At 39.0% G+C, this 21,773-nt stretch overlaps 1 protein-coding gene across 1 annotated transcript in view; it reads right to left on the bottom strand.

The window, feature by feature from the left end:
• LOC104143367 (uncharacterized) overlaps positions 1-21,773 on the bottom strand; it is a 417,508-nt gene that overhangs the window by 205,757 nt on the left and 189,978 nt on the right. The window contains exon 6 of the mRNA XM_068925206.1: positions 1,157-1,222. Coding sequence (XP_068781307.1) covers positions 1,157-1,222 — 66 coding nt within the window. The remainder of the gene's footprint in view (positions 1-1,156; positions 1,223-21,773) is intronic.

The raw sequence follows: 21,773 nt of genomic DNA, 5'->3' as shown, positions 1-21,773 counted from the left end.
TGTTTCTGCTGAGGTCAAAGTAGAAGGCTGCCTGGGAAGACAGCTCTGGACTCCCTCTTAACTAGGTCCCTTTTTTCCCCATACTTGCACTTAGTTTCTTCTTGTCTGGATATGTGCTGTTTGGAAATCCACTCTCTCCTACCCTAGACTTAGTTCCTACTTATCTTTTCCTCAGTCAAAAATACAAACAGGAAAAACATTGAAGTAGAAAGGAGACAAGATGTACTTTCAGAATACTGAGATTACCACATTTATGCGGTAAATTTCTGGACATATGTATGTATCTATATCTATGTAGCTTTTAAGTTACTCATTTAATTTCATAAAGCAGGAAGAATATTTTAAAAAGTTTAAGTCCACTGAAAATTAAAACAGAAAATCTGAAAAAGTAAATAAAGGGACCAGCTGGAGTGGTTAATTAATTTAATTTAATTTTGCAGGATTTTTTCTTTTCTTTTCCTTTTTTTTTTAACATATCCCGTCTTCAACTTATTTTTCCTGAATAAACAAGACACAGAGATCTAACAGATGCCACAACCAGGCAAATGTGCATCTTTTCTATAAGCTGTGCAGTACTTAGACTCGCTCGCAGTTCTGTGGGACTGAGAATGTTCAGTCTCACCATAAACTTTATTATTTTTCTAATGCCTGAGACCGGAGTGGGGTTCACAACAAATACCTGCTCACTTTCACTAAGTTTAGTCACGGAGGCTGATGCAGAGAAGCCCGTCCGCAGCCCCAGCTTGTAAAGCAGACAAAAAATAGCACTGTGCACAAGCACGCCAAAGCCTTTCCGTTTGCTTTGAGGGGTTAGGCACCAGAATCATTTCGATAGGGCAGAGGACTCTGAGGACTGGCATGCAAATGTTCATAACAACTGTCCCACTTTGCTCCAGTTCCTGTTTATTACTTCATATTCTTTACTGTATCAGTAAATCCCTTCAAGGCTGCTGTTATTATTGAAGAGAGGCCCACCTGGGAATGTTTAGGTGCTTTAGTAATAGCCTTAGGCCAAGATCTAACGTCTGCTGAAATAGGATTCACAGCTTAAAGGAAATACTGATGACAATTCGTTAGGGTATCATAAAAAAAATCTATTTCAACTCAGAAAAAGGCTGCTAAATATGTGAACAAATATTGTAGGTTACCCACTTACTGTATACAGACTGCAGGATACACAGTTGTCCTTTAGCCCAATCTTCCTTCAGCTGCCTGCTGAGCCCTTTAGACAAAAAAAAAGTTTGTAATGTTTTAAATTATAATATAAATCTACTGATCTGCTATTAATACAATTCCTGTTGCTGTCTGAGGCTTGAGACACACATGTGTAATTCTTCAATGACATTCAGTGTATTATCTGGAAGGTCTCTCATAGCTGCTGCATCAATGCAAACCAGACTACACCCAGGCGAACAAAGGAAATTTAACTTTCATAAGTTGGTTTTAAAAATGCATTTACTTTGACTGCATTGAAAGAATCTAAAAAAAGATGAAAAGCATCTTTAGCATGCCAAAAACATCTGGTTTCATATTTTGAGACCAAAAGGAAATTGCATGAAGACTAAAATCTTGTTTTGATTTATATTATTATTGGAGGGCTGAGAAGCTGCCAGTCATAAAATAAAATTTTATGATGATAAATAAATAAGGAAAACAATCTGACAAAACATGTTGTGGAACAAAGCTCCATTTCAAGTTTAATTAACTGATAACAATGTTTATGATAGAAGAACTGTGCCACCAATTATGCAGCTAGTAAATGCATGCTACCAATGCAAAGACTGGCCTATAAAAGCCCGGCTAAAAAGGTTTCTCCTGCAGCAAAATACTTTCAAACACAAAAGAGAAGGTATTCTTCATGCAGTAAATCATGCAGCAATTAAGACCCTCTTTGAAGACGTTTATGAGTAGGTCTTTATAGATTGTACAACAATTGCTCGGCTTCAATTGCACATTGTAAATTGCATAATAGTAGTAGTTCCTGCTTTCTAATATGTCTACTGATAGTGTCTGCAGAAAGTGACAGTTTAGAAATTGTTACAGTATGGATACATCTGTGGGGAGAAAAGTAAAAAATAAAGGTTTTCGTCTCCGCAACACTCGGCCTTTTTGCAAAACCTTGTACGCATTTGTAACAAAGTGTTCCAGCAAGAAGATTATTTTAGAAACATGAAGAGCAGCTGCCTAGTGCAGAGAGAAGTGATCCTTAATCATATATGTTAGAGTTCAGCCTCTTTTCTGGTAACAGAGGCTTATATTTAAAATTACTACATACTTCCAGTCCTTGTGGTCTGAAGATGCTGGGATCACAGCCATGATATGCAGCACAAATCATTAGCTTTTGGTTTATGCTATGCTACAATTTGCCAGTTACTATATAAAATGCAATGTACAAAATACAAGATTTTGTATTACAGATATTATGAATCACTTGCTAAAATAATACTGACATTTCTGCGGATAGGTTAAAAAAGCTTGGCTCATATCATAAGACTACTCCTTTTTCAACTTCTGGAATAACAGACCACATTTGGGAAGTTCTGCACTTGGCTAGCTGTAGGAACAGCGCATTAGCAATTCAGATCACATGCCTTATCAAAGCTTTTCACCCCATTAACTGTAACTGAGCATTGAACTGTTGGTCAGACTACAACACCAGTACAAAACCTGCTATTCCCTTTCCATCCTCCCTTTCCCTCCATTTTTTCACCTTAAAAAGGCCAATCCTATTAAATAGAAAATATTCAAACAGCACATTAAATAACATAGGAAGGAAATGTTTCAAATGTTTTCCCCAAAGAAAACAAACAGTGGCATTTATATATATATTGATGGTAAGGGTTTTCAAACTGAATGGAAGATCTCCTTTGTCAAAGTCAATGCTTGGTAGTGCAGTGAACATTCAAAGGAAGTCAAAAAAGTTGTTGCAGAAAACTTCCATGATTTTAAGCTTAGATACCTTTATTTCAAAGAAAAAATGAGAACAAAGACATTCTGAAGAATATTTTTTACTTTAGGAACATGCACAAAATACCTGGAATTTAGATTTCCCTGGATTATATGTTGATCTACACGCAATAATTCCTACCCTTTTGTATTCTGCTACTGCTTTTTTACCTATCACATCTCGTGTCCCATTCTGCTAGAACTATGGGCAGTTTTCTCAGTCACCCAGTTTGAGATTGTTTTTTATTTCTTAGATATATGTAAAACTCTCAGTTTTTTCACTAATTGAACGGACTTGGAGAGACTATGCTTCTTTTTATTTCTTCTGTGTACATGCGCGTGTGTGTGTAGAAGTTAACATCCTCTCTCCCCTCCTATTGGGAATTAGTACTGGAATATTTTGACTCATTATCTTGAATCTTAATCAGCTGATGAAAAAAAATTAGTTCCATCAGCTGATGAAGGCCCAGGGTAATGAGTCAAAACATCCTGATAGAGATTCCCAGCTGCACTGAATGGGACTCTATGAGTCATATGTATCCCCACTGCATTCTTACACACAATTAATGAATTCCCCCTTCTACCCTCCCCTCACACAATATAATGAACAGCCATAAACACTGGGTTGTGTGGAAGGCTATTTGCTGCCTCAGATAGCTGGTGCCCACCTCCTACAAGACTTCAGGACAGGTTTCACAAATCTTACCGTGCTTTACTTACTTTTTGAAAGCAAATTATGAAGGGACATTGTTAACTTTGGAATGTAGCCCAACCACTATGATGTTCATAAGTGTCTTTAAAACATATCTTTAGTACTAATAACTGAATTTTCTTGGTAATGTTTATGACTTGGGGAATTACATTTTTCCAATAGAAAACAAACAAACAGAAAAGAATATTTTCTTCCTCATATTGCTTTGCGTCTAAGGCCAACACAATCAAAATGAGAGCGTACTTGCTAACATGTTAGACAGGAGAAAAACAAAAATAGATGGCACACAAAATCCTGTCAAGTGTACAAAAAATAACCTGAAGAAATTGAGGACAAATACTTTTCTCTGTTCACTATTTCTCTCATAGCTTTAGGTACTACTTAGAATAATAGTAAGTAAAAGAGTTTAACACAATATTTTTTTAAAAGTTCTTTTCCTTCAAGTTGGCACATAAATATCTAAGAAAAATTGATCTATAGCTGTTAGATCCCTTTGGATTCCTTGATGCTGCTAGATATCCGAATAGCCATGTTGCTCCTCCTTTCCCTTGGAGTTATAGCTATATGGCAATCTGCACAGTAATCATACCATACAGATATCCTTGCATTAGTGACCTCCAGGCTGCATTACTGCAACTCAGATCCAGAAATTAAGCTGCATGCCCTGAAAAAGCTCCACATGGTTGAAAATATGACAGAATGTCTGTTTAGCAAAGCAAATTACCCCATTTATCCACTTCAAGGTCTCCATCTTGCTATTTATACCTCTCAGTGTGATATGAGACCTCTGCTTCTCTGCCTATGGGATCACCTCCCTCTGCATGGCTGTGACCTGTCATGATAACCTCTATTGCACTGGAATCGTGAAAGTGCTGAAGAGAAGGGGGGAACGTGGAGTAAAGGACACAGAGCTTTCACAGAAGTCAGATCAAAACTTCAGATTTCATGTCCTGGTGACAAAAAGTAACAGAAACTGCAGACCTCAGAACTCATGGCCCAGTACAAAAATCATCTCTGACTTGTTGTTCCCTTCACCCACACACATGTGAATCAAGCTGTTTTTCCTCTAAACGGCTATGAAAGAGAAATTGTTATTGTCCTGATGATGCATAAGAGGAGAAGGGAAGAAAGGAGGATGAGTGGATCACATCGATCTCGTCTAGGGTGACATTAAGAGAAATTAAATAAAATTAAAATGAATTTCAAATTTTCCTGAATAAAATCTGAATGATTCTCAGTCGTCTGTAACTCTCTCCAAATCTCCCATCAATGATCTTTTTCTGAACTGCCATTATGTCCAAGTCAAATCGTCTCCGTTCTCTGATCTGACCAATGCTGTGCTAGAAAGAAGAGATAAAATAAATGAGAATGCAAAGTACAGAGGAAACTCCAATTGAAAAGCCTGGGAAATCTCAAGCATAAGCACTATAGAAATGCAGCATGCGGTTGTAAGGATGAAGGTAAAAAGACTTCCCCAAGGCAATCAGGAGGTTTGAATTTGTGGGATATAATGTTGATGATAGCTGAATAAGATTACCACCATCTAAAATGTAATAAATATTATCCCTAGCAGTGTCATTGCCACTGTATATGCTATTCAAAATAAAATTTAAGTATTTACTAAGGGTTTTTTTTTTCTATGTTAAATGCTGCAGTAAGCGATATGTAAGAATATGAGAAAAGAAAAAAGAAGAGAAAAAACATTGGCCTTTTAGAGATTTTTTGCCCTGATTTACATTCTGTGTCATAGCACTGGCTGTTGCGGCATTGCATATTTAATCAGGCTAGACTGAGTATTCTGAACTAGAGTAGGATCTGAGACGGGTAAATTTACCCTTACTACAGAATTCACTGGCCCTTTACTGCAAACTTGTCACTTGGTAGCAGAGGTCACCACCTGACTGAGATACCATTTGTGTGCCTACAATTTGTCAGTCTTTATTTGACACCTGGATATTTTACTGGGTGATTAAATCAGTCCTAGCAGTTCTGAGACAACCACATATGTTTCTAGATGTGCAAAGCTTAGCACTGGAAGGGTGCAAGTCTGTCAGGTTGGGCTGCTGGTGTTATAGCCGCTAAGAGTACTTTTGGCTCAGCAACTTAATAGCTCCAAGTCCCAAAGCTAGAGAGCCACAAAGATGGTTTGTAGCCATGCCTCTTCCACTGCTCACTGGCTAGGTTTGTGCCGTTGCTAAATTCAGCCTCAGCGTAAGCAGGTACCTGTGTCATGTGTTGGGATAGTGGTTGCATTTGCCTGCCTTGTTCCATGCTAGGAGTTTTTTGCCTTCATGTCGCTGAGTTTCCTTGCAGTTATGGTGCTCCACCTGCAACGTGTCTACCTGTTATACGAGGCCTCTCTCCTTTTGGTTTTTCCAAGTGCTTTCTTATTATGCTTTTTAAAAACTGAAAAGCAAAGAAAAGAATTTGCATGTGATAAGCACTGAGATCAAATCTTCTTTTTGTAGCTAGACCTTAAAAATGATTTACACAAGTCAAACAAAAATATATCTTTAACCACCACTGTCTCAGGGCTAGCCTTAATACTACATACTCTATAGTCAGAATAGGTAAATATTTGCACAGAACAAGATATCTTTCTTCTGAGAAATTCTATGTGCTTATAACTCAATAATTAGACATATGAATATACCTAACAACCACGACAATGAACAGAGAACAGTGTAGGGTTATTGGTCCCCTCGATACTGTCTGGGTGGCAGCAGGTGTTACAGTAGGGACTACTAGATAGATAATATGTCTTCACACGTGGGAATGTGACAACATACAGAGCAAAAAGCATGCCTCGTGGAAGACACTTCTTTTTTTCTTCAGTGGAAAACAAAGAAGTAGTGTAGGTCTCAGAAAGGGGAAAAAAGCTGTGAAAGAAAGGTAAATAATTGCCCCTCTGGGTTTTCATACAAAACCTTCCTCAAATGTGCAGCAATGCCCGAAGCTAATCTCTCAGTACTTTTTGTAGCTCCAGTTAGAGTGATATTTGGCAGCTGCTCGATGAATCTGGCTTATCTGTTGCCAAATGCATTCAGTACGTGTGTGGCAACTGCCATTTTCACCAAAAAAAGATTGCCTCAACAATATTTGCCACGTTTTACTTCTATCGTTTCTACTGCCAGAAATATAAATTCTGTAAATTCTGTTTTTAAACATTTTATTTTTCAGTCATTATTTGGATACAGTAAAGGATACTAAAGTGGAGCAGTGTCCCACCAGACTTGCAGTTTGATTCCAGTCTCGTGACTTCTAAGCATGTGTGACCGAACCTGGCTTGGCTCAAAATTGCTTTCCTGCTTTTTACAGTAGACTTCTGCTTTGAAAGTTATCTACAATACTTTTGTTTTTTCTTTCTGTTTTTCTCCTTACTGGAGAATAGAGGTTGATGGCATAGAGACCAGTTCGCTCACCTGCAGGGCTTGCCGCCGTAGCTCTGCCTATCTTGCTGCTCATACCAGTGAATTACCAGTATGAAACAGCTATGACGCCCAGACAACTTTTGGCTGTGTGGAAAAAGTGCATTGAAATAAGCCCAGCATATTCACGCTGTGTAGACTCCTACTCCACTCTGGAGACATTTGTCCTGTAGTAGTAGTAGTAATTTAGTAATTACAGTACAGGGGCTTGGAACTGTCATCTGGGCCCAGTGTAGGAATCTAAAATCAGTCAGAAGAATCATGCCTTAAATGTGACCATCCCTCCCCATAACAGAGCGCTTAGGGTAATTAGCTCAAAAGCAGATACTTAAAATTTGACTGATACCCATTCTGTATTGGCTTGGCTCAGTCACTAAGATCTATTGTCAGCATCACTAGGTATACTAAAACACTCCCTGGCATCACACTGGCTCAGCTAAGCTGCAGGGTCCTGGGTCCTGGTCTCCTCTGAGTGAGGAGGAGGAGTGTCACTCCTTTGTCCTGGAGTGACAAAGGTCCTACATCCAACAGGGGTAGGGCAAGGGATTCTCCCTAGGCATCGATAGGAAGCAAACTCCAACAAATGTGTCAAAATTATAGATTTCTGAATTCTGAACAGTGGCAGACATCATCTTGGTTGCTTTATAAGAGTATGAGAAGGTCATCTGGGGTCAAAACAAGGCCTCTGTCAATATCCTGTTTCTCAGTAAGGGATACTTAGGAAAAGGGGGATAAGAAATGGACCAAATTCAGATTTTCTGGCTAAGTCCCATGCTGGAAGCACACATCAGAATGTCCTCTGCCTCAACTCCATTTGTAATATTTTTTCAGTTTTTCTCATTTTCAGAGAAATTTACACTTCTAGAGATTGAAGTCGGGGTAATAATGGATATCTGAACACTTTCAAAGGACAACTAGAGATTCAGAACAAATACTACAGATCACCTTGTTTGTAAGCCACCACAAGCTCAGACTTTCTCCAAGTTTTATCATTAGAAGCCTGGCTAAGGGAATAAAAGTGTAATTCCATAGCATTTTCACAATACTTGGTCTCTCTATTCTCCTCTACCAGGGCCAAAATAGTTGTAATGTAGAAGACTTCTCAGTGATTCCCACCAGCTGCAAACAGCAAATATAGTTCACAAAATAGAACACAGTTTATGGAGACAAACGGTGGGTTTTTGCAAGACTTACCAAACTATATTAAACTATTTTCTCCCAGCTTTTCAGATGCAGATGACTAACAAATATTCTCCCAGAGCAGTCCTGAAATCCGCTAATATTAACGCACTGACAAAGTGATTCTGACATAAGGAACTACATACAGTAAATTGGAGTCAGTATTAAAAATAATGAGATTAATGTTAATTTATTTAAAAATGTGGGAGATAAAAAGCTGTATTTGCCAAATAAAAATAAAGACCAGCTGATGAGGGGGAAATTACTTTATTTTTAAGAGACCACCACTAAATCCTGGGTCTGATCTTTCATGAGGCGGTGCCCCTCTTGAAAGGTTTGGATAGTTCAGGAGACCATCACAGTCATAGGATGTGGGCAGATGGAGGAACTGCACATACCATGTTCTTGAAGGTTTTGGCACTGGTCCTTCTGTCACATTTATAAATATCTGCTATGAACAATAAATGGAGTATCTAGCTCTTCCGTTCCAATATTCCTACTGTCAGCAAAGCTGTGTACAAACTTGGTGTATTCCACCCAGCTTAATCCACATACTAAACTTTTACATTTAAAAGTTCACATGATTCACGCCCACATGCAAAAGGCTCTTCATCACCCAAAACATGGTTTGTGGAGCCTGGTCTCAGGTATTCCATGGTTAAAAGATCAGGTCTCATGGCTCAAGTCCTGAAGTGAGATAAAATCCTGGCATGCTGAAGGGAAAAATAGCTACGACTCAAGTTGTGAGGAGGAACAGTTTCTGATTGTTCTGTCTCCAGGAGAAAATCTATCCTAGAAGTCACTCTTGTGTAAACAAATTATTTTCCCAAGGTAATGTGAGAAACTGTGGGGTATGCATCAAAGTTAACATGCATGACTACGGAAAGAAATCTCAAAAGCTGCTGAACTCGTCCAGCAAATAATGAGCTGACCCAGCCACACATCTCACATACAAGTAAGTAATAGTGTGTCACTGTATGAACACCCCACTATTATAAACCTATATAGCAAATGAGTAATAAGTCAGCTCCAACTCTTAAAGAAGTCAGTAGGGTTGTTTTCACTGATTTCAACGGAATGAAGATTGGACCAGCTATGGATACATAAAGTTATCTCAGAAACCAACCGAAAGAGCAGCAAAACCAGTGGGAATGCTCCAGACCTTCTTTACTTAAGCGTGCACATGTTTTGGAGGTATGGTCCTGAGATCTGTTTTTTAACATGTTGTGCAGTCTGCTTTGCATAATATGCAGGCCTTCATCTGTTCTCTTGTTCTTATTTGACCACACTGTGCACAGCTGCATTTCATCACTTTCTCAGGGATGTTGGTTCAGTTCAGGTAGTCTTTTATATTATTTGAATAATGTATATCATACACGGGAAGTGAGTTCTAATAAGCCTGCCAAGACACCCCTCTTCCGTTATTGTGAACAAGGGCTGATTAGAAGGTTAAGCAGGGAAAAAAGTACTGGTCTATAGCTAGCTTCAAAGATTTTTAATGAAAAACATGTATAAACTGGATTAAGAAGAAAAGGGCTATATCTGATTGGATTAATGTGTCCATATAATTAAACAAGTATAAATTTTACAGGACAAAACATCTCTAGACTTTACTCTTTTTTAATAAAGAATCTATCCTGTTCAGTCAATGTCCTCTAAGTAAAAGGGTGATTGATAATGAAAAATACACGTAGTCATAGTAAAAATAACCTTTTCTTCTGTAAGCACTTTAAATAACGCTTCTCAAAGGTGTTCACATATTGTAGAACCTAGAGATGGCTATCTGCATCTGAATCATTTCAGAGCGCTTAACATATCTCTGTAGACTGGGGGAGAGAGTTTAAAAAGTGCAAGAGAAAAGAAGAAAGAGTACTAAAAGGAACACAGAGCATTTTTTCCCTTTTTAGTTTTTCTGAACTTCTGAACTGATTTTGCTGAAGATTGTGAGTGTCTTTAGTACAAAGCAATCAGCAAAGTAGAAATCCTATTTCCCCCGTCATTCCCAGATAGCTTCAGTAATTCACCAGGAACAGCACGCTCCATGTTTCTCTGACATCTCAGCTTCATTCGTTTTTTTTCAGCACTCCATTTTGCAGATAGAGTTTGCCAGAGATAGCATGGTCCTGTGTCTGCATAGCAAATAATTGTGCATGCCTTGCCCTCGGAAACACAAGAGACCAAGCCTGCTAAATGTACTAAGTCTGGTCAGGTAGTCACACAAACTGTGGCTAGCTCTAAACCACCCACAGGCCATATAACATTGTGCAGTTTGCTAACGAATACTATTGTAGCTAAAGGTAGTCCAGAAGAGAGAGACCTGACAACTTGTTTTGTCATCAGTAGTATGTTAAAATGCCTCCTTTAGCAAAAGTCAAGAAGCAGAAAGAAGGAACTTTAGTTTGTAGACACATTCTTTTGTTTAAGGTAGCAAAATGAGGCTTGAAGAAAGTAGAGCTGCAGCCCTACTGCTTGCTGTAGCTCTACTCCTGGGAAAGACTCTGCTAACCATGCAAGAGTATCATGGGGATTTTCTTTCTTAATAGGCAGCAACCATCTCTCAGATTGTGAGCCTGCCAGGACAGGATTTTATTTCATATTTAAAAAAAAAAAAAAGATTTTATCCAGCCTCACATGGTATTTTAGGCAGGCAGGCAAGGAGGCTTTCAATTGGTGAAAAGGTGAATTTCACAAAAAAAAAAAAAAAGATAAAGGAGCTTTAGTATAAAGGGATGAAAATATTTTTACAAGGCCTGGTAGTACTAGACATTTAAGAAGCCTGGGCACAAGTAGCATTTCATCATCATAATTTCATTTCTAAGCTTTGCAATATATTTTGGGGATTCCCCTTAATGAAAACTACTGGGTAGGTATTTAGAATTACCACACTGTTTGATGGCTCTTACAGCAGTATTTCCCTGAAAAAGACACATACACAAAAGTCCAAAAAAAAATCCCACTATTATAATTTCAAGAAGAATTGAGTAGTAGCCCTTATTTTTAGCAACTAATTATTTCTAATCTGCTAGAGCCTGATATCTGCACTGCCATTAATTCACCTGCAGACTTCCCATTGCTTTGAGCAGGAATTGTGCAGGGAAGTCAATTGCAGGAATGGACACTTCATAGCAGTTTAAATGAAATGAGCCTCTGCAATGAACAAATGAACACTGAAGCTAATCTAAGCCAAGAAAAGCACATCGACATCCTGAGTGAGAGCTGACCTGAAAGGATGGAACATCAGGTGCAATTGTAATTTTTCAGTTTTAAGAGACAGATTAAGTGCCGAGAGCAGCTGGCAAAATGATAGAGATTATTTACAAGGATTTTTGTTTTTTCTGGAGCTGGGTCCTGTTATGAAGGTCAAAGGACAGACCTTGCTACTGTTCAAACAGAACTTTTTGGAAGCAAGATTGAGTCTCTGCCACTGGAAAAGCTTAATGTTTTAGTTTGGTCTTTCTATATAGCACCTGCCCAGCCACCAAGCACAACCTTGCAGTCTATCTAGTGGAAAAGGAAAAGCAGACTGAACATATTTGGTCTTTTCAGAAGTTTCCCCTTACTCTCTCCTCCCCTCACTCCCACTGTTCTTTCAGGGAGCTTAGTTTATTTCCTCATGGAACCACTTATTGGGCTGAAGATCTAATAAATCTCAAGGGATTAGCTGTTGTCTAAATGCCCCCACCCCAAAAGGCCACAGTAGTGCTCTGCAGCTGAATGGACACACATTTCCCAGTAAACAGTTTCCCATTACAGCGATAGACCCTCATCACTGTCTACCCAATCTACAGTGGGGAGTGCGTGTGAAGAGCAGCAAATGAAATCAGGGATTGCCTTATTACCTTTCAGGAGGGAAACCGGTACATGTTTGTCCTCAGTATATCAGATCATGACACAGCCATTGCCCCAGCTACAGATCACAGGCCTACAGCTGTTGTGGTGGGAGTGAAGATATAGGGACTTTATCAGTGTGATGAAGGTTAGATTTTTTTCACGCGTTCTTGGATAATTTTATAGGCAATTCCAGCTGAAGATACCTGAGGGTGCTGCTTGGCCATCAGGAAGAAAAAAGCTATGTATCTCTTAGCGATTGCAATGCGTAATACTACAGGTATATGACTGTATCGTATGTGATATATACGATTGTCTCTCTTACATGATTGGTGGATGCTAGGACTTACTTCAAGTTTTGTCTTTAGTTTCAGCCTTCATTTCTTCTTGGACTGGTCTTGCTCCTTATAACCTCTGAAACGGAGTCATTCCAGAAAAGAAACTGTTACAAACCTCAGCCTAATTCTTACCGTTCCCCTTTGTCCTCACTTCCATACAAGCTCTTGAACAAATTTGCTAATGAGTTTTATTTTCAGAGTCAGTATGACTGATTAACTGAAAAAAAAAAGAAAAGAAATGGATGCAGGTCAAGGTGTGTAATATTACAAATCTAAGGTAAAAACAGGCATCTTGATTATTTTCTTTGATTATGGTAATTCCCTTTAGTTATTTTATGAACTTAGCTTTTTGAAATAATATGAAGTTATGAAGTCTCACCTTCTCAAAACTAGCACCCTTAAACGAATCTCACCTTCAGCACATCAAGATTACCCCAATTTAAACCATAGAAAATCATAAATGGATCATAAATGGATCCTGAAAATGTAAACCAAAAATCTTTTTCTAAGTACGACAGGTACTTTTTCCCTGGTAACCAGGAAAAAGAAAATCAGAGTTAAATCATCAAATTCAGAATGTTCTGTGATAAGCATTGGTGGGGGGGGGGGAGATGCATCAGTGCTTTTTCTCCTAGGAAAAGTCTTCTAGATAGTTATTTATGGGGTTACTTATGGGGATTTCCCCTTCTCGGTGATATAACTGAATTACAGTAATTGTACTTTTGAATAGACAGAGACACACGTGTACAGTATATATCTGTCTATACACAGGCACTCTTTAGCTTTTGAAACAACCCTCTTCCCAAATCTGTCGGAAAATACTGAATGTTTCTCTCTTGCAACCAGGAAGTGAAAATATATAAAATGTAGTGCTTATATTTAAGTTGGTATTATTCCACCTGTATTCAAATGAAATTAATGGTATTTTCTAATTTTTCTGTTACAGGATATCATTGTTTGAGGCAACATACCCCATAGAGTAGCTGAATCAGTAAAAATCTGCTATACCAAGGACGATCTTTCTGTAATAACAGTGCAGCTCAAGGAAACATTGGGAGTCACGTCTGAAATACCTAACAAACAGGAAATCAAAAAGAACACACAAAAGGCTTTATAATATATTATTTCTACTTAACACTCCCAAGGTCCTTTTCATCTGTAAAACACTTTCTAAGCATTAGCCAAGAAATTTTCACAAACTTCTTATCTGATACATGAGATATTTTCCAAATTTGCAGATGGAGTAATTGATAGCCAGTGGTGAATGACCTTCCTAATTTCACAAAAGGAGTCATGATGCACTTCAGTCTGAAGCTCAAAAAAGGGACTCAGACTGATTTCTGCAGTGATTGTGAGACAATGTCACAACATTAAGAAAAAATAAATGTTTAGCTTCCCCCAAGTTACACGTGAGAAATCCTAAGAACTAAACAAGTAAAAGTAATTCACGGGTGGATAAGTGGATCTTATCTTAAGTGTATCATTTTGCTGCTCTTTTAGGACAAATCAGAATTATGGTTTTGTACCAGCAAAAATGAGATGCATGGCATTCTCTATTGCTGAGCTGAGCCTGTGTGACAGTCTGTGTTTCCTAGACAGCCAGAGTGTGAGAAGGAAAATGCTCTGCCTTGAATGGAAGAGCTCCGTTTTTCCGAGATCTAAATTCATTTATTCCTGTGCAATAACAGGACTTATTTCACCTACCTTTAACCAACTTAATGTTAAGCGTTTGTTTTAAGCTAGTCATCTAGCCTGCCTCTGTAATTAATGGATACAGATAAGCACTTCCAGAAGGCAATTCATCCCATCCTGAAATAGTTATCTAAGGTAGTAATTTATTCTAAGCTAAATTAACTTAGCTTAAACTGCTTAATTTTAGCATCTAAATCAGGCAAGATGAACCTCAATCCAAGAATTAGCAAAGAATAGCAAAGTCAGTGAAAGTACCAAAGCTTCCACAGAGAGAACACAAGTGTCTGTCGAATGGAAATCATGATGGACAAAGGCCTTCCATGAAACCAGGAGAAATTCACTTTTAGCAAGCATGTTTAGCTGGCAGAAAGCTTCGTGCAATACTATTTGTACTACAAGAGTTTTACTAGCTATGAAACGCTACTGGTGACAGAGGCAACTGTACTGGCTAGGTCAGTGAAAGCCTTTCAGAAGTGCAGAACTCTAAGGACTTTAATAAAAACATATTTTGCTCATGCCTGTAATTTGTACTCAGTGTTAGTGTACCTGTTAACAGTGTTAGGCCTTCAACATGGAGGATGTTTTGGCCAGATGAGCTTACTCTACTCCAGTCTTTGGAGTCTCTGCACCTGGGACAATAGAGATAATAAGACAAGATGACCAGAACATGTGGAGAAATCCACACGGCTTGGACCAGGTGTGAACAGACAGGTTAGGAAAGCCTACAGTATAAAGTTATAGTATGGCTTCTAGACATGAAGCCATGTCCAGAACTCTGCCACAAACTCTTACTGCCCACAACTCCACCACAAAAATAAAACCAATTTTTTTTAAAAATAACCTAAACATCATTTTACACCTGTAAAAAGTGACTTGCCTAATGAGACATGCTCAAGAGTGGGAAGACTAACTCATCTCCTTAGGGAATTGGGTGCTTCTCAAATGACGAAAGAGGGACGATGAAGTGAGTTACTCATCTGATTGTGTCTAAGGCCCAGTTTTGAATTTATGTGGGAAAACATTACAATTTAAATTATAGTTGTTGACACTAAAGAGTTGGAAATGGAACCAGGTCAGATTCTCCTCTCATTTACATAGAAGTAAGTAAGAACAAACCGCACCAAAGTGACTAGACTTGACAACGCGTCCTCTGGACACTGGGTGCTGATACGGTGCATTTGCTGTGCCCACCCTGGGAGCAGGAGTATCGACGCCACACGGCTGGATTGGCACGGCACAGTGCCCAACCCAATCAGTCGTGCTGAGAGGCAGGGCCCGCGCTGTGCCACTTCATTCATGTGGCATCCAAAACAGACCTGTCCCACGTCTGGCTAGATTAGAGTACAGGCAAGTTAAATATGTGACTGTCTACACTTCCCTATATGCTCATAGCTCTTTTATATGGAATTGAGAGGAGAATTGGGTTCAATACATGTTAATTGTGAAGCAATGGAAATTTTACTTCATTTCAGCTCTCCATAAGCCAAGTGACTAGTCTACGTGCTCAGGGTCCTTCTATGATCAATGGAGAGAGATAACAACCTCTGGAGCAACTCACCCTAAAATAGGTGTGTCTGAAATAGGTGGGACAGGTCTCTTTTCACAGACTAGCAAAGAAATTTAAACACCATGCTTGGACCAGATACTAAACCCTTAGAAAGTTAACATAAATAAGATGAATCCAGTCCAAAAGACTATTTTAAGATAAAGTTAAATCAGTACTTCCACCATAAAAGGTATTCTAAGGCTTTCAAAGTTTTCCCCAAGACAAACATCACAACCCCAGGAAATTCAAGAGCTCTGCTTACACGTAAAAGACACCCCAATGTATTTGGGTGCAGAAATGCAACTAAGACGTACCAGTAACTTTAACTGCTCTCTGAAGTATTGCACAGAAATACCACCATGACTGTGGTGCCAAATTAGACACTGATTTGTAAAGCCATGTTGGATTGCTTTTTATATCTCACAAATGTCCAGACATAAATAAAGAGTTTAACAATTTATTCCTATACATTTTTAATACTAATGAATTCCTAGACTTACTTACAAGTTTTTTGAACAAATATTTTATACATCACTGCTGATAATCATCTGGCGATATGCTGCATTGAGTTCCATTTCATGTGGCAATAAACACACACCAGTGTAGTAAGATGAAAGTAAAACAGAGTATGTATGCATTTATACAGTCACACATAAGAGCTGAGGGAGACCAAAAAAAGATGAAGCGTTTGTGTAGTCTTAAAGTGGTACATCAATCCTTTTCTGGCCCTCTACATAAAGGGAGAACTCCGTAGTACATGAGAACAGATGAAAAAAATGAGGTAATTGACTGAAGTACAACACTTTTTTATAAGTTTTTGCCTAGAGCAGAAGGAAAGCATACATTCCTGTATGGATAAATTATGCCCTTGGAGTCTAAAGGCCATAAGCTGCAAGAGTCCTTTTTACAATTTCATTTTTTCTTAATCTGGTTAATATATGAATGGGAGATAAATAGTTTTAAAATGAATGATAATAATCACATAAAGAATTGCTTAAAGGACTTTTTTTGGCTGGAAATTAAGACATCTAAGTTTTCTTAAGATTAAGGAGAGTATGATATAATTTGAAAGACGAAAAAGATTTTGAGGAAATGTGTAAAAACAATGAAGAAATGTCAGTGCTTAGGTGTTAGCTGTGCCTATGTTTAACATTGTTTATAGAGACAGGATGACAAGCTAGGAATACTTTTTAGGCTTTCTTTTACATATATGAGATTGTAATTTAATGAAAATTAAACTTTCTGAAAAGTATGTCTATGTCTACTGGAAATACTTATTTTTGCTTAGTAAAGGTGTTACAAATACAGACTGAAGCACGGAAACAGAAATAAGATAAAATAGTACATGAAAAGAGGAAATATGCATAAAAACTGTATGTCTCAATGTTCAGCAAGCAAACTGCAAGGTATGGAAAGCCACCACTGAACTGCTCTGTTTACAGTAATTTTCCTCAGAGGTACAACTGCAGCATGAACACCAGAACTAACATTACAGTCACAGTGTGGTTACTGCTGTGCTTAGAGAAGGTTATATTAGCTTTATATAGCTAATATCTTTTCCTTGCGGTTCTGTTTTTTTTTTTTAAATCCACACAAAATATTTTCCCTTAAAAGAAGACTGAAGAAATCAAGAATCAACTGACAGCTGTCAGTTAAGCACTTCTAGAAGGCACTCGGATACCATATTGATGGAAACACTCCAAGAAGCTGAAGAGAACAATCCAAAGCTATCAGGAAGACTGACATGATGGTCTAATAAGTGTTCTCTGAATCTTAATATTTGGGCCTTTGTGATCTAGAGCTGACGTAGTCTCACAAACAAACACATGCCACTCGTAGGTTGGTGGCAGTAGAAAGACACAGTAATTTTAAACTGGGACCAGTAATGAAAATGTAGGGAGTAAAAAGGAAGAAGTTAGCATGCTCACATGTGTAATGATGCCATGACATCAGAGTATCTGTTCCTTAAAACACAGCGGAAATCACAAAATCACCTGCTCACATTTATCCATGCTAATATCCACTAATATATCTAATTTACAAGCTACATTTCATAAGCTCCTGACTGAAAATTTAATTTCAAGACTCAGTTTATACAATATATTGACGTCTAATTTGGGAAATTCCTGTAGCTCTTGTTGGAAGGCACGCAACCACGTACTTTCACAGCATACACAAGAGTTCAGACCATGTCCCTTAGTGTCTTCCTCACTGGTATCAGCTCTTTATCTGACACCACAATATGTCCTGTAGAGATGCTCCATTTGTGAGACACTCCTTGATGGCAGAGAAGCATTAAATTTGCGGACACTGCTTTTGCCATTATAATAAGTAAATACGTTTCTACTTTTGTATGAGCTTCCAAGGGACAATAGAGTTCTCCCTCTGTCCCTCTGAGGGGCTCAGGAAGACGGTGGCAAGATTGCACAGGAAGTATTAAGCACTTCCAGAGTTCTCAGAAGTCTTTTAATCTCAGCAGTGAGACTGCTCTGTGGGATTCAGCCCTCAGCCTGGAGAGGAACAGAAATCAGAGAAATGGAGGATCCCAGAGCAGAAAGGAAAATAGTCTGTACTCAGAAACCAACAGCTAACAAGCATACTTACTTTCTGTATCCTCCAATCAACATCTGGGATGCACTGGGATACTTTTTACAATTGTGAAGCTTTTGTGAGTGATGTAAAAAGAGGTAAGATATTAACACTTCGGTGCCCAGAGGTCACATACCTTTGTAGCTATAGCCCAAACATGAAAGGCAGGGGAAGGCTTTAGCTCCTTTTTCCAGTTGGCCTGCCTTGGTGCTGGCACCAGTCCGGGTAGGCAGAGCTGGAGGAGTGGGGACAAACAGCATCATGCTGTCCCTTTTCTCTTACATGCAACAGGGAAAAGGGACCGAGGGAATTCCTTCCTCTCCTCTCCAATTCATTCCTGTTTTTAAACATGTAACTGCATTGCTAGGTCCATCCCCATGGAAACAAATAGGAATTAGGCCACCTTTTGTGGCTGTGGGGACAAATGCCATCACTCATTCGGGAATGATGATGCAAATGTGTCAGAGCAATGTCAATATGAGAGTACCATAGTACCTTCATTTCATCCAAGAGGAAGTCTGAGCTGATCAATCTTTCTCATACTTTTTCCCTTCTCTTCATCACACTAAACTTTGCTCCTTAGTGTATCTTCCTGCTGCCACGTTTCTTCCAATGGCTGTACACTCATATGAGTCCTTGGTAAGCCGGATCTGATCATTAAGGGGGTGGAAAGCGAACCCACCAAAAAGCTTGAGCAATGTTCTGCCAGTTTAGTGAGCTGAATTCACTCACCAAGGAGTCAGAAGAGTGCCAGAATGGATACCAGGAAGAAAGTGGGCTGCGTGACTGGAAAGGGGGAGAAGACGCGGGGCTGCCTCTTTTGATGTTAATGAGCTCTTTCATTGGCTCAGCTGTTTTGTCTCACTATACCCTACCGTGAACCTCTCAGCTAACCTGTGAGATAATCACTAACGGAAAACTGAAAGGTAAATGTGCTGCGTCTCTATGGCAGTATACAACCAAAATCAGAGCCTTCCAAAACATTCGGAGAGCTAAGAACCAAATGCAAGGACATACCCACAAGAATATGTGACTAGCCTGTGCAGTGAGCCAGTACTTTTCGCTTCCAGGGAAGTAAAATGTTAAATAGCACACTGTGCAGATCCTTAGAGCTACCGCCAACAAAGGACATTCGCAGGCTTGCGTATTCTAAAGAGTCTGAATATTTCAATGGAAATGTGCCTAGAGTTTCTCTCTGCCCACCTCATCCACCTGAATTTAACTTCACTGCAAGCAATATAAAGACAGGAGGAAGTACATCCGGCTGGTCACTCATCCAGACTCGATAGGGGGAAAAAAAACATAATTTGATTTGTATCTCCTCCTTCACGTAAGCAAACTAAATTATTAGAACTTGCTTTCTGCCTGGTAAACCAGAAATGAAATAAACATTTATGTTTTTTTCTGAACTGACATTTTGTGTTGATTTTGCTTTTTAAACAATAAAATAATTTGTTCACTGTATTTTAATTCTCTTATAAAAATAAGAGAGGAGGAGTGAAACTGTCACAACTGAACTGTCTGGGTAAATTATCAGTTTCAAATGAGACATTTTTCCTTGAAAATATGTTTGAAATATTCGAAGAATTTCTACCAGTTTTAAGCAAGAGAGGACCGAGTACCAGCTGACAATGACGTAATATTTTCAGTATTTACATGCCTCTGTTTTCTGGACAGTCATAAAGACTGCCATAACTTGACTACCTAGTCTCAAAAGAGTCAAACCAAATATTTATTGTTAGAGATCTGTGGGACTGTATTGCTTTTCCGTGCTAGGATGCCCTGTTTAGCATTAAAGACTACACAACATCGGTCTAGAATATCAGAGCCCTCTTAAAAGAGTGTGTGTCCCTGGAAGGAGCTTCTGCTCCATGGCAGTTCATCAGGCAAGATGCTGGAGCGTGACAGAGCCTGTGAGTTGAGGAGTTTGGGAGCTGAGACATGGCTTTCCATCAGCTCAGGGGCAGGTTGCCAAGGAAAGAAGCAGGTGAGCTGGCAGGAAATCAGCAAGGAGTCAGCTGCAACTTTATCAAAATGGAGCCAACTCTATGGAATATTTCACTCTCAGTTTTGATGAATTGACATTCTTCAGCAGAGAAAACCTTTCAGCTGAAAACTCAGATCAGCTCTGCTACTGCTAAACAAGCGCAGCTGAAGTAGGGATCCTTAAACTCTACATGGGCCTTTCTCTTCCATTCTGCCATATTCACCTAAATGCTCTGGGTGTCTTTTTGATGGCTTTTGCTCACTGAGAGGTTCAGAGTGATGTATGTCAGCCGCATCTACCCCAACCTACTCCCAGCCGCCCCGTGCTGGTGTGGCTCCAGCGGACAGGTAAATTAGTTGTCCACAACTCCTCTGCCGCAGTGACCTCCAGTGGGAAGGACTGGAAAACAGGAAAGCCAGTGGATGACAAGCCAGTGCTGCCAAATGCAGAAAAGTCACAGGGAGATGCATGACTCTTGGCAGCTGTGTGCTGGAATGGGGGAGGAACATACACTGAAGGGACTCTGAATCACCCGCATTGTTCATACAAGATGGCCTTAGGAGGCCCAAGGTTCATGCCAACACAAACTTGGAGAGTCATACTTGTTCTGGGTCCCAAACTTGACAAAACAAATCCCTGTTCTGATGTTGGTTATATATGGTATGGTTTATAGCATGCCTCAATTCCCCAGAGGCCAAAGGAGCCTTTCACGATCATTATTTCCAACTTTATTCAAACTCAGAGCTCTACAGATAAAACCTGAAGTAAAATAAAATCCTGGCCAGAATTCACTCCCCCATCAGTGATCTCTTCTCCTTGGAGGTCCCTACCTACCTCTTCTCTTCTGATAGTTGAAAATTTGATTTGTTCTGCTTGAGTGCTTGCTGGGTCACTCATTACTTCTACTTCTCTAATCTAAGCACAGGAGATGAATTTTCTCCTCCACTCTTCTCATTTTTGGGGTATCCTCAGTGAAGGAAAGGGAGGGATTCTGCTGGTTTCAAGAGATGCTCCTGTTGCTATGCTGTCTCTGCTTATTCCTGCCCTTAATACAATTTATTTGTGAATTACGTGTATGGAGTATAACACAATCTGTGTTGCTAAAAACATTTGAAGTGAATTCTTCAGAAATTAATATAAAATAATATTTCATTATTTGAAATATAGATGACACCCCATTTGCTATAGAAAAACTACATGAATATTGCAAAGAAAAGAAACTGCTCTAAAACACCTAAAAATTTCAATATGCTAAGCTTCTCCAGTTAACACGTTTTTTCTTATGCTTAAGCCATTTATCAGTTTTAATACCCAGCCTAATTTCTAACTGACCATAGTCTTCCTGTAGTTTCTCACTGTATCATTTTGTGGCTGTTTCCTTTCTGTTTAATATTTGCTTATTTTAGTTAAAATCCCTAGAGCAAAAACCCACAAACCAAACAAATACTCACAGAAAACAGAGAGCAGCTCAAATGTCCTTGGAGACACTCAATTTTTTGTTTGCTACCATTTGTCATCCTCTGCTCAG

The sequence above is a fragment of the Struthio camelus genome, chromosome 1, assembly GCF_040807025.1.
Source record: "Struthio camelus isolate bStrCam1 chromosome 1, bStrCam1.hap1, whole genome shotgun sequence".
Classification (NCBI taxonomy): domain Eukaryota; kingdom Metazoa; phylum Chordata; class Aves; order Struthioniformes; family Struthionidae; genus Struthio; species Struthio camelus.
Note: the sequence above shows the minus strand (reverse complement) of the source record. Positions and strands in the feature narration are given on the sequence as shown.